General features: G+C 53.5%; 1 protein-coding gene and 1 long non-coding RNA gene across 5 annotated transcripts in view; one reads left to right on the plus strand and one right to left on the minus strand.

Moving 5' to 3' along the window:
- LOC139245695 (uncharacterized) overlaps window positions 1-26,770 on the plus strand; it is a 369,717-nt gene that overhangs the window by 219,540 nt on the left and 123,407 nt on the right. The window lies entirely within an intron of this gene.
- The window catches only part of LOC139245690 (uncharacterized), a 167,945-nt gene continuing 152,113 nt past the window's right edge, over window positions 10,939-26,770 (minus strand). For all 4 annotated transcript variants that reach the window (XM_070871250.1, XM_070871254.1, XM_070871253.1 and 1 more), the window contains 2 exons: window positions 19,977-20,020; window positions 10,939-12,457 (listed from right to left, as the gene is read on the minus strand). In XM_070871250.1, the coding sequence (XP_070727351.1) occupies window positions 12,341-12,457; window positions 19,977-20,020 (161 nt within the window). In that variant the 3' untranslated portion in view covers window positions 10,939-12,340. The remainder of the gene's footprint in view (window positions 12,458-19,976; window positions 20,021-26,770) is intronic.

The following is a 26,770-nucleotide window of genomic DNA, read 5'->3' on the forward strand; positions in this document are numbered from 1 at the left end:
TACAACACAAGCAATTTGTTTGAACATAACAGCTTCCTAGCTTTATCAAAAGGCATTTTCTTGGCTTTTACCCCATGCCCATTCATCTCCTTTACGCAGTAAAGAGTGCAGGGGTTCTAACAATGTGCAAAGACCCAGTAAGAAGTTACCAAAATAGTTCAGGAGTCCCAGAAATGACCGCAGCTTCGTCACGTTCTGTGGTCTTGTTGCGTTCTCGATTGCCTCCGTCTTCGAATCGGTGGGCCTGATGCCATCCGCCGTGATTCTTCTCCTCAGGATCTCTACTTCAGGCGCCAGGAAAACGCACTTCGAGCGTTTTAGCCTGAGCCCCACACGATTAAGCCGACTAAGAACCTCCTCCAGGTTCTGCAGGTGCTCGACGGTGTCCCGACCTGTAACCAAGATGTCGTCCTGGAAGACCACGGTGCGCAGGACTGACTTCAGCAAGCTTTCCATGTTCCTCTGGAATATCGCCACGGCCGATCGAATCCAAAATGAGCATCTGTTGTAACTAAAGAGACCTTTGTGCGTGTTGATGCAGGTGAGGCCTTTCGATGCTTCCTCCAGCTCCTGCATCATGTAGGCCGAGGTCAAGTCCAGCTTCGTGAACGTTTTTCCTCCCGCCAGCGTCGCAAATTGGTCGTCTGCCTTCAGTAGTGAGTATTGATCCTGCAGTGAGAAACGATTGATAGTTACTTTGTAATCACCACAGATTCTGACGGTGCCATCTCCCTTGAGGACAGGAACACTCGGACTGGCCCACTCATTGAATTCGATCGGCGAGATGATGCCCTCTCATTGCAGCCTGTCCAGTTCGATCTCCAACCTCTCTCTTATCACGTAAGGTACCGCTCTCGCCTTGTGATGGATGGGTCGTGCCCCGGAATCAAATGGATCTGCACTTTTGTTCCTTGGAACTTCCCTATGCCTGGTTCGAACAGCGAGGGGAACTTATTTAGGACCTGGGCACATGAGATGTCCTCGAAGGATGAAAGCGCTCGGACGTCGTCCCAGTTCCAGCGTATCTTCCCCAGCCAGCTCCTGCCGAACAGTGTGGGGCCATCGCCCGGTACCACCCAGAATGATAACTCGTGCAGCGCTCCATCGTAGGAAACCTTTCCGGTAGCACTGCCGATTACAGGAATCAGTGCCTTGAGGCCTTGCTGCACCACAACTTATCGAAAGTCTTTTTGCTCATTATGGACTGGCTTGTTCCATGGACACCGGGAGTCCATTTAATTCAACCTTCAGCATTATCGGGGGACACTTTATGGTAAATGTATACACCCCATATACCTCTGCCTCCTCGTTCTGAGGCTCTGGTTCATCGTGGTCCACCGTGGATCTGTCATCCTCTGCAACATGGTGGCTTGCAGGATTAGCAGGGTTTGCAGCTTGCCTGCACATGCGTTGGAGGTACCCATTGTTCCACATCCCTTGGAAACGTACCCTTTGAAGCAGCATGAATGGAAACGATGATCACCCTCGCAGCGCCAACAAGGTGTTAATGGCCTTGCATTCATCACCCTTGATGGTGGACTCAGTCATCTGCGGTCATGCAGTTGCAGGCGCGTAAGTCCAGCCCTGTACATTTCGATGTTACCTTGTTCACAGTACTTGCAGCAGCACTCGTGTGCTGAGAAATGTGTTTGGTATTGTCACTGGTGGCGATAAATGCCTGGGCTATCACGATGGCTTTACTCAAGGTTGGGGTCTCTACAGTTAAAAGTTTGTGAAGTATTACTTCATGGCCAATGCCAAGTACAAAGAAGTCCCTGAACATGTGCTCCAAGTGTCCTTCAAATTTGGAATGTCCTGCAAGGCGCCTTAGCTCGGCGACTTAGCTCGCCACTTCCTGGCCTTCAGACCTCTTGTACGTGTAGAACCGATACCTCGCCATCAGAACGCTTTCCTACCGGTTTAGAAGCTCCTGGACCAGTGTGCACAACTCATCGTACGACTTCTCTGTGGGTTTCGCTGGAGCGAGCAGATTTTTCATGAGGCCATACGTTGGTGCCCCGCAAACGGTGAGGAGGATCGCCCTTCGTTTGGTAGTGTTCGCTTCTCCTTCCAGCTCGTTGGCCACGAAGTATTGGTCGAGTCGCTCCACGAAGATTTCCCAATCATCTCCCTCCGAAAATTTCTCCAGGATGCCCTCGGTTCTCTGCATTGTTGCGGTGGGGTTCGCCGTTTGTATCTCATCGCCAGTTGTTACGTCTTGAATAAAGAGTCAGACTCGATACTGCAAGCTCAAAGTAAGGTGTGACCATAGTCCTTTGTTACAGATCTCAGAGTGCCTCTCCAATCTGTATACAGGTGCTCCCAAGGGATTGTGGGATCCCTTAGGACACCAGGGGATAAGCCCTCTGGTGGTTAGACATGGTATTTACAGGTTTATACCTCCTACATGTGCTACTGCGCAAGGGAGACGACTGGGTATGGGGGAATTCACAAGAGGCTGCCTTTAAGAAAGCCAGAAACTTATTGTGTTCTAACAAACTGCTTGTCCTGTATAACTCATGTAAATGATTGGTGTTAGCTTGCGATGTGTCATCATACAGGGTCAGGTGTGTGTTACAACAAGCTCATGAATCGGGAATTTTGCAACCATTTGCGTATGCATCGAGGAGTTTGTCCAAGGCCGAAAGGGCCTACAGCATGGTTGAAAAAGCGGCTCTGGCGTGCATTTAAGGGGTAAAAAAAAATGCACCAGTACTTATTGGCCTCAAGTTCGAGCTTGAAACTGACCACAAGCTGCTCATATCGCTATTCTCGGACAGCAAAGGGATTAATATCAATGCCTCTGCCCGCATCCAAAGATGGGCGCTCACGCTGTCGGCATACAACTATGTAATCTGCCACAGACCGGGCACAGAGAACTGCGCAGATGCTCTCAGTCGGCTACCATTGCCCACCACCGGGGTGGAAATGGCACAGCCAGCGGATTTGCTCATGGTCATGACGAGAAGTCCCCCGTTATGGCGCCCCAGATCAGGACCTGGAACATCCAGGATACTTTACTGTCCTTGGTAAAAAACTGTGTCCTCCATGGGAGCTGGTCCAGTAGGCGGACTGCCTTTTGAGGGGCAATTGTGTAGTCTTGCCCAAGAAAGGCAGAGACACATTTATTTGCGAACTGCTAAACACCCACCCAGGCATCGTAATGATGAAAGCCATAGACAGATCCCACGTGTGGTGGCCCGGTATCGACTCAGATTTAGAGTATGCGTGCGCCAGTGGAACACTTGCTCTCAGCTGAGCAATGCACCCAGAGAGGCACCGCTAAGTTTGTGGTCATGGCCCTCCAAACCGTGGTCGAGGATCCATGTAGACTATGCGGGCCCATTCCTAGGCAAAATGTTTTTGGTTGTCGTAGACGCTTACTCAAAATGGATTGTGCAATAATGTCTGTAAGCACATCCACGGCCACCATTGAAAGCCTACGAGCTATGTTTGCCACGCACGGCCTGCCTGATGTCCTAGTCAGCGACAATGGGCCGTGCTTCACCAGTGCTGAATTCAAGGAATTCATGACCCGTAATGGGATCAAACATGTCACACCTGCCCCGTTCTCGCCCACATCCAATGGCCAGGCAGAACGGGCAGTTCAGACCATCAAGCAAAGCTTGAAACACGTGTCAGAAGGCTCCCTGCAGACCCGGTTATCCCGAGTACTGCTCAGCTATGGCACCAGACCCCACTCACTCACCGGAATTCCCCCAGCTGAGCTGCTCATGAAAAGGGTGCTTAAAATAAGCCTCTCTCTTGTCCACCCTGATCATCCAAATGGCTCACTGGCACGGTCACAGCCAAAGAGGGGAGTAGGGTGTTTCAGGTCAAACTGACCAATGGACAAACACACAGAAAACACTTGGACCAAATCAAATTGCGGTTCACCAACAGCTACGTACAACCTGAAGAGGACACCACCAACTGTGACCCTCCAACACACACACACACAAGTGGCAACTGACATCACAGTTGACCACAAAACCGAACTCATCATCCCCAGCCGCCCGGCAAGGCCGGCTGCCCAACAGCCCAGTGATGAACTGACCAACCCACCCACACCAGCATTGGTACCGAGACGATCGACAAGGGAGCGTAAAGCCCCAGATAATCTCACCTTGTAAATAAGTGTAGTGTTGACTTCATGGGGGAGTGATGTTATGTATTTAACCCTTTGTAATCTGCATCACACCTGACCACCAGAGGCCCACCTGTTGGAGTCCCAAGGGATCCCAGCATCCCTTGGGATCACAGTATATAAGCAGGCCTCCCACGAGGTACCTGTACTCTGGAATCTTAATAAAGGAGCGAAGGTCACACTTGCTCATTACACTCAGTACTCAGTCTGACCATTTATTATGAGTGTAACACTGGCCATTTTTCCACAGTGAGGATTTGGAAAAGTTACATTAAAATATTAGAATTTTACAAAAATGAAGTGTGTTGACAGACGGTTAACGATGGACTGAGATGGAAAGTGACTAACATGCTAATTGGGCTGGATGTTGAAATCGTTTCCCCAAAGCCTGATCAATAAGACATTGCTTGTCCTGTCTCAGTATCTACTCCCTGCTGCTGCTGGGCTTCACTGACAGCCCTTCCCTGCCACTTGTTTTTCTGAAGCTGTTCCTGGGGTTGCTGATGTCATTGGTCAGGCCACATCGATTTTATTGCATTTACAGAAATCACTTACAGCATGTTCAGGTGTTTTGCTAAAATAATTCGACAGTGCTCTTTATGTGGTGCAGAGATTCACAGCCAATCAGTATTTTGCATTTTTAACACAAAATACAAACAATGAGGAAAGCAGAATACAAACAGCGACGAGCACAATTGTCAGGGTGCAGACTGTGGCACTGCTTCACAGTGAGTGATGTGAGGGGGTCTCACCCATTGTGGTGTGGACCACACTATCTACAACACTAAGGGGCTGAAATTGGCCCTTTCTATAAGGCTTCTGGCCATGTGAAAGTGTCGGCCACGGGTCGGTGCGGAATGGCACCGAGTCTCTGCAGAGGGGCCACCATTTTAAAAATTGTTCTTCCTCGAGTTTGGAGCGGTGTAGGGGACGGTTCCGCCTGTTTTCCTGCCGCGGCGTGCACCCGCTGACCCCTTACCGACCGGCAGTGACCCCTTCCCGGAATTACCCCTCGGGAGCAGCCCCACCGCCGATCGGTGCCCCAACAGCTTTTGCTGTCGGTACATTCTCTGTGACTTGGCCACACAGCTGCCCTTAAAGGGGAGGTGGCACTGCCCGCGATGCAATCTTATTTTTTTGTCAGCCCGACCCGGCAATTGGGTGTCAAGCCGCTGGCCCGGCCGAAACCCTCCCTGGTGGCCCAGTGTTTGCACTAAAGTGGCTGCAGAGTTCGCGGGCCCTCCCCTTTAACTGATGGGGGAGGGACATTGTGACACGCCAGCGCGATGACATCATCAGCACGGCGCTGAAGGCTTGTAGCGTCGGTCACTCTGCCCCACCCCCATTCCACCCCCTCCAGTGATGGTCACTCCACCCCGCCAGTGATGGTCACTCCTCCCCACCAGTGATGGTCACTCCTCCCCGCCAGTGATGGTCACTCCTCCCTGCCCCCACTCCGCCCCACCAGTGATTGTCACTCTGCCCTGCCCCCACTCCGCCCCGCCAGTGATGGTCACTCCTCCCCGCCAGTGATGGTCACTCCGCCCCACCAGTGATGGTCACTTCGCTCCGCCCCCACTCCACCCCACCAGTGATGGTCACTCCTCCCCGCCAGTGATGGTCACTCCTCCCCGCCAGTGATGGTCACTCCTCCCCGCCAGTGATGGTCACTCCTCCCCGCCAGTGATGGTCACTCCGCCCTGCCCCCACTCCGCCCCGCCAGTGATGGTCACTGCTCCCCGCCAGTGATGGTCACTCCGCCCTGCCCCCACTCCGCCCCGCCAGTGATGGTCACTCCTCCCCGCCAGTGATGGTCACTCCTCCCCGCCAGTGATGGTCACTCCGCCCTGCCAGTGATGGTCACTCCTCCCCGCCAGTGATGGTCACTCCTCCCCGCCAGTGATGGTCACTCCTCCCCGCCAATGATGGTCACTCCTCCCCGCCAGTGATGGTCACTCCGCCCTGCCCCCACTCCGCCCCGCCAGTGATGGTCACTGCTCCCCGCCAGTGATGGTCACTCCGCCCTGCCCCCACTCCGCCCCGCCAGTGATGGTCACTCCTCCCCACCAGTGATGGTCACTCCTCCCCGCCAGTGATGGTCACTCCTCCCCGCCAGTGATGGTCACTCCGCCCTGCCAGTGATGGTCACTCCTCCCCGCCAGTGATGGTCACTCCTCCCCGCCAGTGATGGTCACTCCGCCCCACCAGTGATGGTCACTCCTCTCCACCAGTGATGGTCACTCCTCCCCGCCAGTGATGGTCACTCCTCCCCACCAGTGATGGTCACTCCTACCTTGGGGGTAATATATTAGTATGGATAGAGGATTGGCTAATGAACAGAAAACAGAGAGTTGGGATAAATGGTTCAGTCTCGGGTTGGCAATCAGTAATTAATGGGGTGCTGTCGGGTTCAGTGCTGGGACCCCAACTATTTACAATCTAGTTTAACGACTTGGAAGAAGGGACTGAGTGTAACGTAGCCAAGTTTGCTGATGATACAAAGATGGGAGGAAAAGCAATGTGTGAGGAGGACACAAAAAATCTGCAAAAGGACATAGACAGGCTAAGTGAGTGGGCAAACATTTGGCAGATGGATTATAATGTTGGAAAGTGTGAGGTCATGCACTTTGGCAGAAAAAAAATCAAAGAGCAAGTTCTTATTTAAATGGAGTAAGATTGCGAAGTGCTGCAGTACAGCGGGACCTGGGGGAACTTGTGCATGAAATACAAAAGGATAGTATGTAGGTACAGCAAGTGATCAGGAACTCCAATGTAATCTTGGCCTTTATTGCAAAAGGGATGGAGCATAAAAGCAGGGAAGTCTTGCAACAGTTATACAGAGTATTGGTGAGGCCACACCTGGAATACTGCGTGCAGTTTTGGTTTCCATATTTACGAACGGTTATACTTGCTTTGGAGGAAATTTAGAGAAGGTTCACTCGGTTGATTCCGGAGGTGAGGGGGTTGACTTATGAGCAAAGGTTGAGTAGGTTGGGCCTCTACTCATTGGAATTCAGAGGCGATCTTATCGAAACGTATAAAATTATGAGGGGGCTTGACAAAGTGTGGATGTTTCTACTGATAGGGGAGACTAGAACTAGAGGGCATGATAGTAGAATAAGGGGCCGCGCATTTAAAACTGAGATGAGAAATTTCTTCTCTGAGGGTTGTGAATCTGTGGAATTCACTGCCTCAGAGAGCTGTGGAAGCTGGGACATTGAATAAATTTAAGACCATGATCGGATCAGCCATGATCGTATTAAATGGCAGAGCAGGCTCGAGGGGCCGTATGGCCAACTCCTGCTCCTATTTCTTATGTTCCCTGCCCCCACTCCGCCCCGCTCGTGATGGTCACTCCTCCCTGCCCCCACTCCGCCCCTCCAGTGATGGTCACTCCTCCCTGCCCCCACTCAGCCCCTCCAGTGATGGTCACTCCTCCCTGCCCCCACTCAGCCCCTCCAGTGATGGTCACTCCTCCCTGCCCCCACTCAGCCCCTCCAATGACGGTCACTCCTCCCTGCCCCCACTCCATCCCTCTAGTGATGGTCACTCCTCCCTGCCCCCACTCCGCCCCGCTAGTGATGGTCACTCCTCCCTGCCCCCATTCCGCCCCTTCAGTGATGGTCACTCCTCCCTGCCCCCACTCCACCCCGCTAGTGATGGTCACTCCTCCCTGCCCCCACTCCGCCCCTCCAGTGATGGTCACTCCTCCCTGCCCCCACTCCGCCCCGCTAGTGATGGTCACTCCTCCCTGCCCCCACTCCGCCCCTCCAGTGATGGTCACTCTTCCCTGCCCCCACTCCGCCCCGCTAGTGATGGTCACTCCTCCCCGCCCCCACTCCCACCCTCCAGTGATGGTCACTCCTCCCCGCCCCTCCAGTGATGGTCACTCCTCCCCGTCCCCACTCCACCCCTCCAGTGATGGTCACTCCTCCCTGCCCCCACTCCACCCCTCCAGTGATGGTCACTCCTCCCTGCCCCCACTCCGCCCCTCCAGTGATGGTCACTCTTCCCTGCCCCCACTCCGCCCCGCTAGTGATGGTCACTCCTCCCCGCCCCTCCAGTGATGGTCACTCTCCCCTGCCCCCACTCCGCCCCTCCAGTGATGGTCACTCTTCCCTGCCCCCACTCCGCCCCGCTAGTGATGGTCACTCCTCCCTGCCCCCACTCCGCCCCTCCAGTGATGGTCACTCTTCCCTGCCCCCACTCCGCCCCGCTAGTGATGGTCCCTCCTCCCCGCCCCCACTCCCAACCTCCAGTGATGGTCACTCCTCCCCGCCCTTCCAGTGATGGTCACTCCTCCCCGTCCCCACTCCACCCCTCCAATGATGGTCACTCCTCCCAGCCCCCACTCCACCCCTCCAGTGATGGTCACTCCCCCCTGCCCCCACTCCACCCCTCCAGTGATGGTCATTCCTCCCTGCCCCCACTCTGCCCCTCCAGTGATGGTCACTCCCCCCTGCCCCCACTCCGCCCCGCTAGTGATGGTCACTCCTCCCTGCCCCCACTCCACCCCTCCAGTGATGGTCACTCCCCCCTGCCCCCACTCTGCCCCTCCAGTGATGGTCACTCCTCCCTGCCCCCACTCCGCCCCGCTAGTGATGGTCACTCCTCCCTGCCCCCACTCCACCCCTCCAGTGATGGTCACTCCTCCCTGCCCCCACTCCGCCCCGCTAGTGATGGTCACTCCTCCCTGCCCCCACTCCACCCCTCCAGTGATGGTCACTCCCCCCTGCCCCCACTCTGCCCCTCCAGTGATGGTCACTCCTCCCTGCCCCCACTCCACCCCTCCAGTGATGGTCACTCCCCCCTGCCCCCACTCTGCCCCTCCAGTGATGGTCACTCCTCCCTGCCCCCACTCCGCCCCGCTAGTGATGGTCACTCCTCCCTGCCCCCACTCCACCCCTCCAGTGATGGTCACTCCCCCCTGCCCCCACTCTGCCCCTCCAGTGATGGTCACTCCTCCCTGCCCCCACTCCGCCCCGCTAGTGATGGTCACTCCACCCTGCCCCCACTCCACCCCGCTAGTGATGCCCACTGTGCCCCGATGATGAGGCCACTTGAGCCCCACTCCAAAAGACGGCACCAAGTGCTGAATTTCTCCGGTTTACCCGCCCCGTCCATTGGGGCAGCCAGAACACATTGAAAACAGGACAAGAAAGAAAAGAAAGGCTTATTGGGTTTGGATGAAGACAACTCTTTGGCCCACTTGGACTCATCCCTCCGGAACACCAGCCCTCATGCCCCATCCAGCTGTTCCTTAAATGAATCCAGTGGCCTGGGAAAACATTCCAGCTGTTACATAAGAACATTAGAAATAGTACAGGAGTCGGCCATTCGGCCCCTCGAGCCTGCTCCGCCATTTAATGTCATGGCTGATCTGATCATGGGCTCAGCTCCACTTCCCCGCCCGTTCCCCATAACCCTTTATATTCCTTTATCGCTCAAAAATCTGTCTATCTCCACCTTAAATATATTCAATAACCCAGCCTCCACAGCTCTCTGGGGCAGAGAATTCCACAGATTTATAACCCTCTGAGAGAAGATCACCTTCTGTGTGAAGAAGCCGATCCCAATGTCTGTCCTAAGGTTACCCTCTTTTCCTGCTGTATCTGAAAGTGTTGTTCCGGTGTTTATACAGCTCCTCTAATGGCCTCAGGATGTTCCAAACTGCTTTACAGCCAATGAAGTAGTTTTGAAGTGTAGTCACTGTTGTAATGTAGGAAACATAGCAGCCAATTTACACACAGGAAGCTCCCACACACAATAATATGATAATGACCAGATAATCTTTTTCGTGATGTTGGTTGAGGGATAAATATTGGCCAGGATACCGTGGATAACTCTCCTGCTCTTCGAAATAGTGCCATGGGATTGTTTACATACAACGGCCTTATGGTGAGAGATTGTGTAGAATGGGCCGATACTCTCTGGAGTTTAGAACAATGAGAAATGATCTCATTGAAACATAAAAGACTTTGAAGGGGATTAACAGGGCAGATGCTGAGAGGTTGTTTCCCGTGGCTGGAGAGTGTGGAAGTTGGGTCATTGAATATATTTAAGACAGAGATCGACAGTTTCTTCACCGATAAGGGAAGAAGGGGTTATGGGAAGCGGGCGGGGAAGTGGAGCTGAGTCCATGATCAGATCAGCCATGATCTTATTCAATGGCGGAGCAGGCTCGAGGGGCCTACTCCTGCTCCTATTTCTTATGTTCTTAAGAGGACAGACTCTGTTTAACATCTCATCCAAAAGACAGCACCTCTGACAGTGCAGCACTCCCACAGTACTGGGAGTGCCAGCCTCCATTATGTGCTCAAGTCTCTGGAGTGGGGCTTGAACCCACAACCTGCTGACACAGAGGCGAGAGAGCTGCCCATTGATCCACGGCTGACACTGGAAATGTGTCTGATTTGAGGTCGCTCGTTGGAAGCCGATGAGCTGAGCTATCCTTACACTCATTATTTTAACTTTTATTTGCCATTTGATAAATGCATCGCTTTAAGCTTTTTATTGTAAATTTAAATAACCTTTCTCCCAGATGCTTTAAACCAGTCTCTGATTGGCTCAAATCCTGCATCAAATTAATGTTTTATTTATTCCGGACACTAAACATCAGCCCATTGAAGTGACCAGATATCGCTATTTGGCAAAACTCAGGTCATTTCTCTCTCCGTTAACACAAGACCTGGGCGATGTGGATATAGCAATTCATTACCGTAAAGCCAATTGAATCACAATCAGACTCGTGCTCCAAGATTCTAGTCAAGAAGCATGTTATTGCTCACTGGCACAGTTAGAGAACATTCAATTTTATTTATTCAATTTTAGTAACAGAGAATCACCCCTGATGGTTTGGTGGGAAAGTGCACTGTGTGGTACTGAGGCAAACAGACCAGGGAGATCCCAGTGGTGTATGTGGGTCTCACTATCTATCCTGAGACAGGGTCCCAGTGGTGTGTGTGGGTCTCTCTATCCTGAGACAGGGTCCCAGTGGTGTGTGTGGGTCTCACTATCTATCCTGAGACAGGGTCCCAGTGGTGTGTGTGGGTCTCTCTATCCTGAGACAGGGTCCCAGTGGTGTGTGTGGGTCTCACTATCTATCCTGAGACAGGGTCTCACTATCTATCCTGAGACAGGGTCCCAGTAGTGTGTGTGGGTCTCACTATCTATCCTGAAACAGGGTCCCAGTGGTGTGTGTGGGTCCCACTATCTATCCTGAGACAGGGTCCCAGTGGTGTGTGTGGGTCTCACTATCTATCCTGAGACAGGGTCCCAGTGGTGTATGTGGGTCTCACTATCTATCCTGAGACAGGGTCCCAGTGGTGTATGTGTGTCCCACTATCTATCCTGAGACAGGGTCCCAGTGAGTGTGTGTGGGTCCCACTATCTATCCTGAGACAGGGTCCCAGTGGTGTGTGTGGGTCTCACTATCTATCCTGAGACAGGGTCCCAGTGGTGTGTGTGGGTCTCTCTATCTATCCTGAGACAGGGTCCCAGTGGTGTGTGTGGGTCTCACTATCTATCCTGAGACAGGGTCCCTGTGGTGTATGAGGGTCTCACTATCTATCCTGAGACAGGGTCCCAGTGGTGTATGTGGGTCTCACTATCTATCCTGAGACAGGGTCCCAGTGGAAACACATACATTTACCTCAGTGTAGCTGAGTCAGGGAGCGGGTGAGGATTCCTGTTTCTAACCACAACCTAGTGACCCCTGACAGAAAGTGTGGGCAGTGAGTGAGGATAGAATGATGCCCCAAAGGCTCACGTGTGAAGAATGGTCACTTGGGGCGAGGGAGGGATGGGCCCCGGGACCTATGGGACTTCAGTCCGACAGGGCTCTGCACCTTTGGGTGAGGAAATTCGACAATAATTATTGAGCAGAAATACCAATAAACCCCAGTGAACACCTCTCTACCTCTCTTTCCTCCTTTAAGACGCTCCTTAAAACCTACCTCTTTAACCAAGCTTTTGGTCATCTGCCGCAATTTCTTCGAATGTGGCTCAGTGTCAAATTTATCTGTTTTGTCTTATCACGCGCTGGGAAGTGCCTGGGACGTTTTACTACGTTAAAGGTGCTATATAAATAAAAGCTGTTGTTGTTGTTGAGGTCCTGTGGGATCGGAGGTACCGGCCACAAACACTGTCCTTCACCAAACCACTTGTAGGTGCTAAAGAATGTATTCCCAGTCACTATGGGCGTTTGATGGCAGCATATTCGGTTGTCTCCTCACTGATTATTAATGTCGGGCCCACGGTTTTCTGTCGCAGGAACTGAGTATCGGCGTAATACAGCTCTCCTTCCTCCGACTGAAACACAGTGACATACATAAATACACAGATTACCACACGGAAACAGGCCTCTCCCCCAACCCACGCACTTACTTAAAGCACAAACCCATCAACCCACATCAGAGGCAGAGCCGGGATCCCCTCTCATTTATACATAAGCTGAGGTTCCGTCAGTGTCCTGCTAAAGGCACTGGCCCTCAGTAACGTTCCTGGGGCCTCTGGTACCTGGTCTCAGTGGCCTTTGCTCACGTCTGACCCTCGACATTAACTCGAGGCGGGAGTAGTGAGAGCTGGGGGCTGGGCCGTACGGCAGACCATCAGGCCCTTCACACCGTGAGGCCCGGGAGATTCTAACTCTCAGGCCTGCTCTGCACAGGCCCCATCGCTGTCCTGCCCAAACACGGCAGGAGGGTGAGCTGGCAGGCGGGAGGGGGGGAGGGGATTACTGGTGGGAGGGAGGGGAGGGGGGGGGAATTACTGGCGGGAGGTGGGGGGGGGAGGGGGATTACTGGCGGGAGGGAGGGGAGGGGGGGGGAATTACTGGCGGGAGGTGGGGGGGGGAGGGGGATTACTGGCGGGAGGGGGATTACTGGCGGAGGGTGGGGGGGGGAAAGGGGGGGAGGGGGATTACTGGCGGAGGAAGGGAGGGAAGTGGATTACTGGCGGGAGTGGAGGGAGGGAGCGGGATTACTGGCGGGAGGGAGGGAGGGGGATTATTGGCGGAGGGAGGGAGGGAGAGGGATTACTGGTGGAGGGATGGAGGAAGGGGGATTACTGGCGGAGGGAGGGAGGGGGGAGGGGGATTATTGGCGGAGGGAGGGAGGGAGGTAGATTATTGGCGGAGGGAGGGAGGGAGGGAGATTACTGGCGGAAGGAGGGAGAGGAATTACTGGCGGAGGGAGGGGGAGGGGGATTACTGGTGGAGGGAGGTAGGCATGGGATTACTGGCGGAGGGAGGGGGGAGGGGGATTATTGGTGGAGGGAGGGAGGGGAATCACTGGCGGAGGGAGGGAGGGAGATTACTGGCGGAAGGAGGGAGAGGGATTACTGGCGGAGGGAGGGGGAGGGGGATTACTGGTGGAGGGAGGTAGGCAGGGGGATTACTGGCGGAGGGAGGGAGGGGGAGGGAGATTATTGGCGGAGGGAGGGGGAGGGGGATTACTGGCGGAGGGAGGGAGGGGGGAGGGGGATTACTGGCGGAGGGAGGGAGGGGGGAGCGGGATTACTGGCGGAGGGATGGAGGGAGGGTGATTACTGACAGGAGGGAGGGAGGGAGGGAGTGGGATTACTGGCGGAGGGAGGGAGTGAGATTACTGGCGGTGCAAGGGAGGGAGCGGGATTAGTGGCGGAGGGAGGGAGGGGGGGAGGGGGATTACTGGCAGAGGGAGGAGGGAGGGGGAATACTGGCAGAGGGAGGGAGGGGGATTACTGGCGGAGGGAGAGAGGGAGGGAGCGGGATTACTGGTGGAGGGAGGGAGGGGGATTATTGGTGGAGGGAAGGAGAGGGATTATTGGCAGAGGGAGGGAGGGGGGGGATTATTGGCGGAGAGAGGGAGGGAGGGAGGGAGATTACTGGCGGAGGGAGGGGGATTACTGGCGGAGGGAGGGGGAGGGGGATTATTGGCGGAGGGAGGGGGAGGGTGATTACTGGTGGAGGGAGGGAGGGGGAGGGGGATTACTGGCGGAGGGATGGAGGGAGGGTGATTACTGGCAGGAGGGAGTGAGGGAGAGGGCGGGATTACTGGCGGAGGGAGGAAGGGGGGAGGGGGATTACTGGCGGAGGGAGGGAGGGGGGAGGGGGATTACTGGCAGAGGGAGGGAGGGAAATTACTGACAGAGGGAGGGAGGGAGAGAGGGGGATTACTGGCAGGAGGGAGGAAGGGAGTGGGATTACTGGCGGAGGGAGGGAGGGGGGAGGGGGATTACTGGCGGAGGGAGGGAGGGGGAATACTGACAGAGGGAGGGGAGGGAGGGGGATTACTGGAAGAGGGAAGGAGGGAGGGAGCGGGATTACTGGCGGAGGGAGGGAGGGAGGGGGATTACTGGCAGAGGGAGGGAGGGAGGGTGATTACTGGCGGAGGGAGGGAGAATACTGGCAGGAGGAAGGGAGGGAGTCGGATTACTGGCGGAGAGAGGGAGAGAGGGGGTTTACGGAGGGAGGGAGGGAGGGGGTTTACGGAGGGAGGGAGGGAGGGGAATACGGAGGGAGGGAGGGAGGGAGGGAGGGGGGATTACTGGCGGAGGGAGGGAGGTAGGGAGATTACTGGCGGAGGGAGGGAGCGGGGAGGGAGATTACTGGTGGAGGGAGGGAGGGAGGTGGATTATTGGCGGAGGGAGGGAGGGAGAGGGATTACTGGTGGAGGGAAGGAGGGAGGGAGGGGGATGACTGGCGGAGGGAGGGAGGGGGATTACTGGTGGAGGGAGGAGGGGAGGGGGATTACTGCCGGAGCGGGGGAGGGGGATTACTGGCAGAGGGAGGGTTGGGGATTACTGGCGGAGGGATGGAGGGAGTGGGTTTACTGGCAGAGGAAGGGAGGGGGATTACTGGTGGAGGGAGGAGGGGAGGGGGATTACTGGCAGAGGGAGGGAGGGAGATTACTGGCAGAGGGAGGGAGAATACTTGCAGGAGGAAGGGAGGGAGGGGGATTACTGGCGGAGAGAGGGAGGGAGGGGGTTTACGGAGGGAGGGAGGGAGGGGGTTTATGGAGGGAGGGAGGGAGGGGGTATATGGAGGGAGGGAGGGAGGGAGGGGGGATTACTGGCGGAGGGAGGGAGGTAGGGAGATTACTGGCGGAGGGAGGGAGCGGGGAGGGAGATTACTGGTGGAGGGAGGGAGGGGGATTACTGGCGGAAGGAGGGAGGGAGGGGGATTACTGGCGGAGGGAGGGAGGGAGGGGGATTACTGGCGGAAGGAGGGGGAGGGGGATTACTGGCGGAGGGAGGGAGGGAGGGAGATTACTGGCGGAGGGAGGGGGATTATTGGCGGAGGGAGGGAGAGAGGGGGATTACTGGCGGAAGGAGGGGGAGGGGGATTACTGGCGGAGGGAGGGAGAGAGGGGGATTACTGGCGGAAGGAGGGAGGGAGGGGGATTACTGGCGGAGGGAGGGAGAGAGGGGGATTACTGGCGGAGGGAGGGAGAGAGGGGGATTACTGGCGGAGGGCGGGAGGGAGGGGGATTACTGGCGGAGGGAGGGAGAGAGGGGGATTACTGGCGGAAGGAGGGAGGGAGGGGGATTACTGGCGGAAGGAGGGAGGGAGGGGGATTACTGGCAGAGGGAGGGAGAGAGGGGGATTACTGGCGGAGGGAGGGAGAGAGGGGGATTACTGGCGGAGGGAGGGAGGGAGGGGGATTACTGGCGGAGGGAGGGAGAGAGGGGGATTACTGGCGGAGGGAGGGAGAGAGGGGGATTACTGGCGGAGGGAGGGAGGGAGGGGGATTACTGGCGGAGGGAGGGAGAGAGGGGGATTACTGGCGGAAGGAGGGGGAGGGGGATTACTGGCGGAGAGAGGGTGGGAAGGGGATTACTGGCGGAGGGGGATTACTGGCGGAGGGAGGGAGGGAGGGAGCGGGATTACTGGTGAGGGAACTTCCTGTTCCTCCGGCCCCACAAGACAAATTTCCAGCAAGTCCCTTTCTCACTTTAAACCCTTGATTAAATCATCCCCCAACCTTCGAAACCCCAGACAATACAAGCCAAGTTCATGCAACATATCCTCATAATTGCACTGTGACAAAGCACTCAGACCGGTTCCTGCTCTTTTAAAGCTTCCTGTCCGAGGCCTCACTGCAACACGCACAGACTCTGGCTGCTGACTGTCACTGGCACTGAGACACACACAAACACTCTCCACAAACACATACACATACACCCCCCCACCCACCCACACACACACTCCCCCCACACACACACACACACACACTCCCCACCCACACACTCCCCACCCACATACACACACACACTCCCCACCCACACACACACTCCCCACCCACACACACACTCCCCACCCACACACACACTCCCCACACACACACACACACACACACACACTCCCCACCCACACACACACACACACACACACACACACTCCCCACCCACACACACACACTCCCCACCCACACACACACACACACACTCCCCACACACACTCCCCACCGACACACACACACACTCCCCACCCACACACACACAAACACCCTCCCCACCCACACACACACACACACACTCCCCACACACACACACACTCACCTTCCCCACCCACACACACACTCCCCACCCACACACACACGCACACTCCCCCCCCCACACATACACACACACACTCCCCCCACACACACACATTCCCCACACACACGCACACACATAAGAACATAAGAACATAAGAATTAGGAACAGGAGTAGGCCATCTAGCCCCTCGAGCCTGCTCCGCCATTCAACAAGATCATGGCTGAGCCAGATCGAGCCAGTTCTATCTCCATGCTAATACATTTCCTCTGACTCCGCGTACCTTTATCTTCTGCAGTCACCTTTTGTGTGGCACCTTATCGAATGCCTTTTGGAAATCTAAATACACCACATCCATCGGTACACCTCTATCCACCATGCTCGTTATATCCTCAAAGAATTCCAGTAAATTAGTTAAACATGATTTCCCCTTCATGAATCCATGCTGCGTCTGCTTGATTGCACTATTCCTATCTAGATGTCCCGCTGTTTCTTCCTTAATGATAGTTTCAAGCATTTTCCCCACTACAGATGTTAAACTAATCGGCCTATAGTTACCTGTCTTTTGTCTGCCCCCTTTTTTAAACAGAGGCGTTACATTAGCTGCTTTCCAATCCGCTGGTACCTCCCCAGAGTCCAGAGAATTTTGGTAGATTATAACGAATGCATCTGCTTTAACTTCCGCCATCTCTTTTAATACCCTGGGATGCATTTCATCAGGACCAGGGGACTTGTCTACCTTGAGTCCCATTAGCCTGTCCAGCACTACCCCCCTAGTGATAGTGATTGTCTCAAGGTCCTCCCTTCCCACATTCCCGTGACCAGCAATTTTTGGCATAGTTTTTGTGTCTTCCACTGTGAAGACCGAAACAAAATAATTGTTTAAGGTCTCAGCCATTTCCACATTTCCCATTATTAAATCCCCCTTCTCATCTTCTAAGGGACCAACATTTACTTTAGTCACTCTTTTCCGTTTTATATATCTGTCAAAGCTTTTACTGTCTGTTTTTATGTTTTGCACAAGTTTACCTTCGTAATCTATCTTTCCTTTCTTTATTGCTTTCTTCGTTATTCTTTGCTGTCGTTTAATATTTTCCCAATCTTCTAGTTTCCCACTAACCTTGGCCACCTTATACGCATTGGTGGCCAAGGTTAGTGGGAAACTAGTAGATTGGGAAACACACAAAGGGTTTCACAGAGACAATCCCTTTGAACAAAACCCAGCCTCGTGTCGGGTGCCCACACACACCGATAATCTGCGGCACCTGCTCCTGACCCTTCCAGCAGCTCACCGTCCCTCTGCCTGCACAATAAGGTGCGACTTAACAGGAGAGAGGAGGCCGGGACAGGAGGGCCCACAGACACAACCCCGAGAGCCTTTGGAGGGGAGCCGCTTGGAAATGATTGTGCCTGGGAGCAGAGGGATTGGGACAGGCTGAAGCCGGAGGCTTCGCCCTCACTCAGGGACAGGAGCACCTTACGTTATCCCTTCTCTCCCTACTGACATCCTGACCCACCATCACCCAGGGTCCAGTCACACCCAGCGGGCTCAGAGTATTCCCACCGCAGTAATAGTCACAATGTCATTGGGACCCCGATTGCCATTTCGGGTGGGAGCGGGCAGGAGCCTGGGCTGTGCTCACACCGACCCGACCCGACCCACGGGCCATGGAACGACAGATTTAAATGAGGCCGGTGGCTCACAATCGCAGGGAGGAGGGGGAGCTCGGCACCACTGGAACGGTCACCTGACCATCACTCTCTCAGTCAGTCACCTGACCATCACTCCCCCAGTCAGTCACCTGACCATCACTCCCCCAGTCAGTCACCTGACCATCGCTCTCCCGGCATGGAAGTCAAACTAGACCCCAACCTGTGAAAGTCACGTGAGCTCAGGATCAGGCTGGGCCTATTATTAGGGAGGGTCGCTGAGCACTTGGACAATACGAGCTGGTCAGAGAGAGCCAGCATGAATTTGTAAAGCAGAACTCATGTCTAACGAACTTGGTTGAATTTTTTGAGGAGGTAACTAAGGTGCTAGATAAGGGAGAGTCTGTAGATGTTGTTTATATGGACCCAGGCATTGAAAAAGCTTCCACCTTCGAACGGCTGGAGCTGGTCAGTGACATTATCAGAGTCGGCTAGTGACCCAGATGACAGGCTTTGTTACAGCAGGAAGTTCAATATTAGTTTTTGTAAATGACAACGAATTCAATGCTTGTTCAGAGTCACACGATCACACTGATGAATTTCTGTTTCCGTGAACAAGGTATGGCAATTCGACCTTATGGCTTTAAAGGGATGCACCACGTGTTACTCAGCTCCACCCGAGCTCCACCTGAGATAGATCAGAATATCTTTAAATGGCGAGAAGCTAGGAACTGTGGAGGAGCGAGAGATTTAAGGGTCCATGCACAGAAATCATAAAACCCAGGGGACTGGTACAAACAATAATTACAAAGGCTGATGGAATGTTGGCCTTTATCTCAGGGGAGCTGGAATACAAAGGGCGGAAGTTATTCTACACTTGGATACAACACATCAGGGGCACTGCATTCAGTTCTAGGCACCGCAGCCCAGGAAGGATATTGGCCTCGGAGGGGTGCAGTGGAGATTCACCAGAATGATTCGGGGACTAAAAGGGTTAGATTATGAGGACAGGTTGCACTGACCAGGCTTGTATTCCCGAGTATAGAAGATTAAGGGGTGATGGAATTCAGGTGTTTAAGATGATCCGAGGAATTGATAGGGAAGGTACTGTGGGAAACTATTTCCTCTGGATGGTGGAGTCCGGACATGACCTTAACATTAGAGCTCGGCCGTTCAGGGTGAAATCAGGAAACACTTCTTCACACAGAGGGCAGTGGGAATCTGGAACTTACCCAAAAAAGCTGAGGTTGGGGGGGTCAATTAAACATTTCAAAACTGAGATGGATAGATTTTCGTTGGGCAAGGGTATTAAGGGTTACGGAACCAAGGCGGGTAGCTGGAGTTGAGATACAGATCAGCCCTGGTCTAATTGAATGGCGGAACAGTTCGAGGGGCTGAATGGCCTGCTCCTGTTCCTATGTTCCCTCACTCACTGCCATGGTTACTGGTACTGTCCAAGCTACACATGATAAACAGTTGCTTGGTGTGATATCGGGAGGGGCTGTTGCCATTTGTAAACTGTTTCCCAGCAAGAGTCAGCTCCTTCAGAAGAACATTGGTCATAAGTAAAAGAAACACTCTATAACGTCCAGGGCTGGAGAGGAAGTGATGAGGTGTATTTAACAGCAGGATATCGGTATAAAAGCTGTTGCTCAGTACTCACCACAGTCGAGGTTGCGGCTGCCTGTTTATTAGTCTGGGTTGCAGCTGAAATATAAGAACCTGTGTGAGTTTATTATAGCTGCCACATGTATGACTGATAATCACAGTGAAACCAGTGTGGTCAAATACTCTTCGACTGTATCCCACTCAGCAACCTGCAGCAAACCATGCAGCATACATGTGGTGATAAGCCACACACTCTGTCAGTGCTCTACACTGTACACCACGGGAGTCAGGTGTGGCTCAGTGGGTAGCACTCTCACCTCGGGGTCAGAAGATGGTGGGTTCAAGCCCCACTCCAGGGACTTGAGCCCATAATCCAGGCTGTCACTCCAGGCTGGACTGGTGCACATTCCCCTGAATGATTCTGTACTTGTGGTCTGACACCACCTGTACAATGATGGATAGAAGCCTTTGCTATAGATGCCCACCTTGGGATAGTCATTATGGGTCTTGTTGGCTGTGTATGTGCCATCGATGAGACCCTGCACTTTACAGAAGCTGCAACAGGTAAAAGTGCTGTGCCCACTCGAGCTGTTGCCTCCTTTCAATGGACAAAGTGACGAACATGTTTCCCCTGTAAACCTCGGCTCCCGGGGCCTGCTTGCGGCATCAGCGGACTGAAGTAATACTAATGTTACAAATGTCTCCAGTGGTGGCTTGAAAGGATCTGATTGAACAAAAGCTCAATGTTGTGATGTTCACCCACAATGGCCATGTCTGTCCCTGTGCTCGGCCCACTCTGGATTCCTGGCTTCAGTACGTGGCATAACTCTGTCACAGACTGCTTCGTGAGTGGAGACAGAAAAGACGGGTCTCCTCAGGTATGGCCAAGTAGGTGTGAAAGTGTAGTAGCTGGGCAGAGTCAGAGTGGGTGCCAGACTCGAGATATAAGCACATCTGTGCTTTTCCTCTCTGTGACACCCTCCACCTCCTCGATCTCCAGGCCAGCCGCTGACAGACCCAATGCAACGTCCATGTTTATCACCAAAATGGCCCGAGCCAACGTCATCACCAGCATTCTGTGTGACTGTGTCCATGCTGCATTCTCCCTCCTCGGCCTCTATGCAGCCTTTGACACAGTCGACCCACACAATCATCGTCCAACATCTCTCCTCCAGCTCAGTGCTTCCACTTATCTGCATCAATGGCTTCTCTTCTCAAACCTCCCCCAAAGCTGGATCCTTGGCCCCCTCCTTTCTCACATCTACATGTTACTCCTCGGCAACATTACCCAGACATTGTACCTCACTACCACTTCGCTCGAGCCCTCCTTGGTCTCTAAATTGTCAGACTGCTTGTCCCACATCCAGCTCTGGATGAGCAGAAATGTTATCCAATTGAATATTGTTTTCGGTCCCCGCCACAAACTCCGTTCCCCCCTCTCCTCTCCCCCTCCTCTCCCTCCCTCCTCTCACCCCCTTCCTGCCCCCTCTCCCCCTCCCTCCCCCCTCTCTCGCTCCCCTTCCCCCATCCCTCTCCTCCCTCCCGCACTCCCCCTCCTCTTCCCCCCTCCATCCCTCTCCACAATTCCTGTCTGAGGCTGAACCAGACTGTCATGTATTCAACTATCATTGTAACCCATATATAAGCTGACCTAAGTTGTACACCTTGAGAACATTGACCACAAAGGGGTGAACTTGTGGGAGACACTCCTAACCTGGACTTTCAGGTATAAAAGGGGAAGCTCCACCCACCTTCATCACTTGAGGTCTTGGTAATAAAGGTAACTGGTCACAGAATGACCTTCTCTCAATTATGTGCATTTATACTGTATAGTAAAGATATATCATTGGCGACGAGAAACTGGGATTGAAACCACGCGAGCATGGCCACTAGCAGCACAGAAGAGAGGTACTGTGTTGGTGATGATTGGGACAACTTTATTGAGAGACTACAGCAAAGTTTTGTCACTAAGGAATGGCTGGGACAGGATTCGGTCGACAAACGCAGGGCTCATCTCCTGACGCTTTGTGGATCCAGAACGTACTCCCTGATGAAGGACCTTCTAGCACCAGAGAAGCCGATGGACAAGACGTTCGAAGAGCTCAGTAAGTTGATCGGGGAACACCTTAAACCGGCGAGCAGCATGCACATGGCGAGACACCGGTTTTACATGCACCGGCGGTGAGAAGGGCAAAGCGTTCCAGACTTCGTGGCAGACCTCCGGCGACTGGCGAACCTATGTAAGTTCCCAGATGCATGCAGAGCGGAGATGCTGCGAGACTTTTTTATTGAGGGCATCGGTCACACTGGGGTTTTCAGGAAACTGATTGAGACCAAAGACTTGACCTTGGAAGCGGCGGCTCTGATAGCCCAGACATTTATCTCAGGGGAGGAAGAGACAGGAATGATGTATGACAAAAATCTTGGCTCAAATGCGGCAAACGACCAGGGAATCAACATTGTTAACGCGGCACACAGTTCTCCAGGCAGACAGGAGCAATCGGACATGCCCGAGCATGTAGTCGAACCCAAAGGGGGCATTCAACAGAGACAATGGCTAGCTGAACGGCGATTCCATCGCAATGGACAATGTGGCAGTAATGGGACCATTAACACCTGTTAATGGTACGCTTAAGGACAGTTGCAGAGACAGTCAGAGACGATCGACTGGTAATGGACCTTTTGTTTTCAACAACAGGGTCTCCAGCTCATGTTGGAGGTGTGGAGGCAAACACCCAGCCAGAGCTTGCAGGTATCAGCAATATACCTGCAGAAACTGCAACGTCAGCGGTCACTTGGCGCATGTGTGCAGGAAGCCTGCAGCCAGGTTGATGTACGAGGAGGACGGGCCCGATGTAAGCCCTACGAGGCCAAATGAATACTGGGGTAAATCGCTGGAAGCTGAAGTTCAGCGAGTTTATGTGGAGCACATATACAGTTCATATACCAGGACGCCACCAATAATGATGAAAGTGCTCCTCAATGGCATCCCAGTATTAATGGAGCTAGACATGGGGGCCAGCCAATCCCTGATGAGTATCAAACAGTTCGAAAGGTTGTGGGTGTCCAAGGGCAGGAGGCCAAAATTATTGCCGATTGACGCACAGCTACGGACATATACAAAGGAGATCATTCTGGTGCTAGGCAGCGCCACGGTAGTTGTGACCCACAAAGATTTGGAGAACAGGTTGCCACTCTGGATTGTCCCGGGGGACGGTCCCGCACTGCTGGGGAGGAGTTGGCTTGCTGTCATGAACTTGAAATGGGGCGATGTCAATGCAATATCTTCTGTGGAGCGAGTATCATGCTCACAGGTCCTGGACAAATTTGACTCATTATTTCAACCCGGAATCGACACTTTCATGGGGGCCAATGTAGTGATTCACATAAACCCGGATGCCAGGCCAGTACACCACAAGGCCAGAGCGGTGCCGTACGTGATGCGGGAAAAGATAGAATGCGAATTGGACCGCCTGCTGAGGGAAGGCATCATCTCGCCAGTTGAATTCAGTGACTGGGCGAGCCCGATCGTGCCGGTGCTCAAGGCGGATGAGTCGGTCAGGATATGTGGCGATTACAAGGCCACCATCAATCGGGTGTCACTCCAAGACCAATACCCGCTACCGAGAGCGGAGGACCTCTTTGCGACGCTATCCGGTGGCAAACTTTTTTCAAAATTGGATCTAACCTCAGCTTACATGACCCAGGAGCTGGCGAGTGAGTTGAAGAAGCTGACCACCATCACGACACACAAGGGGTTGTTTGAGCATAACAGATGTCCGTTCGGGATTCATTCGGCCGCCGCGATCTTTCAGCGAAATATGGAAAGTCTCCTCAAGTCGATTCCAAGGATGGTGGTTTTTCAAGACAACATCCTCATCACGGGTCGCGATACAGAAGAACACCTCCACAACCTGGAGGAGGTGCTACGCAGACTGGACCGGGTAGGGCTGCGACTGAAAAAGGCGAAGTGCGCCTTCTTAGCTCCAGAAGTAGAATTCCCGGGGATGAGGGTAGCAGCAGACGGGATCAGACCTACTGCGTCCAAAACAGAAGCAATCCAGAGAGCACCCAGACCCCGTAACACGACGGAGCTGCGTTCGTTCCTGGGGCTCCTGAACTATTTTGGTAAATTTCTTCCCAAATTGAGCACGCTGTTAGAGCCGCTACATGTGCTCCTACGCAAAGGTCGCGATTGGGTCTGGGGGGACAGCCAGGAAAGGGCTTTTGATGGAGCATAACAAATTGCGTGCTCTAACAAACTGTTAACGTTATATGACCCGTGTAAGAAACTTGTTTTAACGTGCGATGCGTCGTCCTATGGTGTCGGGTGTGTGTTGCAGCATGTGAATGCCAATGGGCAGTTACAGCCGGTAGCTTATGCCTCCAGAAGTCTGTCCCAGGCAGAAAGAGGCTACGGGATGGTAGAAAAGGAAGCGCTAGCATGTGTATATGCAGTAAAAAAAATGCACCAGTACCTGTTTGGCAGCAAATTTGAGCTGGAGACAGATCACAAACCACCAACGTCCCTTTTGGTCGACAACAAGGCCATAAATGCGAATGCATCGGCCCGCATGCAGAGGTGGGCACTCACGTTAGTCACCTATGACTACACAATTCGGCACAGACCGGGCACTGAAAACTGCGCCGGTACACTGAGCAGGCTCCCACTAGCCACCACTGAGGGGACAACTGAGCATGATGCTGAGATGGTCATGGCTGTTGAAGCTTTCGAAAGCGAAGGCTCACCTGTGACAGCCCGTCCGATCAAAGTCTGGACAAATAAAGACCCGCTACTGTCCTTAGTTAAGAAATGTGTCCTGAATGGGGACTGGGCAGCCACGTACGGGGCATGCCCTGAGGAATTTAAACCGTTTGATAGGCGCAAGGATGAACTCTCGATTCAGGCTGATTGCCTACTGTGGGGAAACCGAGTAGTCATGCCCCAGAAGGGCAGAGAGGTGTTTATCAGAGAACTTCACAATGAGCACCCGGGCATTGTCATGATGAAGGCAATTGCCAGGTCACACGTTTGGTGGCCAGGGATCGATGCAGACCTGGAACTTTGTGTTCGCAAGTGAAACAGGTGTGCTCAGCTGGGCAATGCACCCAGGGAAGCCCCCCTTGGCCCCTGGTCCTGGCCCACCAAGCCATTGTCATGCATCCATGTGGACTACGCAGGTCCTTTCATGGGAAAAATGTTTTTGGTTGTCGTTGACGCCTACTCCAAATGGATTGAGTGTGCCATTTTAAATTCAAGCACATCCTCTGCCACGGTAGAAAGTCTACGGGCAATGTTCGCCGCCCATGGTCTACCGGATGTCTTGGTCAGCGACAATGGCCCGTGCTTCACAAGCACTGAATTCCAGGACTTCATGGCAGGCAATGGAATTAACCATGTCAGAACGGCACTATTCAAGCCGGCCTCAAACAGCCAGGCGGAACGAGCAGTGCAGATAATCAAACAGGGGATGCTCAGAATCCAAGGGGGTTCCCTCCAAAGCCGCTTATCATGCCTCCTGTTGGCCAATAGATCCCGACCACACTCGCTCACAGGGATTCCACCCGCAGAGCTGCTAATGAAAAGGACGCTCAAAACCAGGTTATCCCTTATACACCCCACCATGAAAGAAATTGTTGAGAGCAGGCGTCAGTTACAATGTGACTACCATGACAGGAATGCGAGGGCGCGATGTATTGATGTCAATGACCCTGTTTTTGTCCTTGATTACGGTGCAGGGCCCAAATGGCTTGCAGGCACTGTGATTGCCCAAGAGGGGATTAGGGTTTTGGTAGTTAAACTTACCAATGGACAAATCTGCCGCAAACACGTGCATCAAACTAAAAGGAGGTTCAGCAACCTCATAGAAGAAGCAGAGGAAGAACATGACGTAGAGTTTACTCCACCACAGGTGACCGAACACCGGAACCAAGTGGAGGAGAGCCCAGTCACTGTGGGCAGTCCGGACAGGCCTGAGGCACCGCAAACAGCAGACACTCAGGCCAGCGCCCAACAACCGGAGCCCCAACTCAGGTGCTCTACAAGGGAGCGTTAACCACCAGAGAGACTTAATCTGTGATCCCAACAAGACTGTGAGGGGGTGGTGATGTCATGTATTCAACTATCATTGTAACCCATGTATAAGCTGACCTAAGTTGTACACCTTGAGAACATTGACCACAAGGGGGTGAAATTACGGGAGTCGTTCCTAACCTGGACTTTCAGGTATAAAAGGGGAAGCTCCGCCCACCTTCATCACTTGAGGCTTGGTAATAAAGGTAACTGGTCACAGAGTGACCTTCTCTCAAGTATGGGCCTCGTGTGCAGTTATACTGTATAGTAAGGACATATCACAGACTGTTCGCAACCTTGGTGTCATATTTGGCCCTGAAATGAGCTTTCGACCACATATCCACAGGATAACTAACACCGCCTATTTCCATCTCCGTAACATCGGTCGTCTCCACTCTTGCCTCAGCTTATCTGCTGCTGAAGCCCTCATCCATGCCTTTGTTACCTCTAGGATTGACTATTCCAACGCACTCCTGGCTGGCCTCCCACATTCTACCATACGTAAACGAGAGGTGATCCAAAACTCGACTGCCCGTGTCCTAACTCGCACCAAGTCCCTCACACACTCTCCCCCCACACACACACACACACACACACACACACTCTCCCCCTCACACACACACACACACACACACACACACTCTCCCCCCACACACACACACACACACACACACACACACACTCTCCCCCTCACACACACACACACACACACACACACTCTCCCCCTCACACACACACACACACACACACTCTCCCCCTCACACACACACACACAC

The sequence above is a fragment of the Pristiophorus japonicus genome, unplaced genomic scaffold, assembly GCF_044704955.1.
Source record: "Pristiophorus japonicus isolate sPriJap1 unplaced genomic scaffold, sPriJap1.hap1 HAP1_SCAFFOLD_231, whole genome shotgun sequence".
Taxonomy (NCBI): domain Eukaryota; kingdom Metazoa; phylum Chordata; class Chondrichthyes; family Pristiophoridae; genus Pristiophorus; species Pristiophorus japonicus.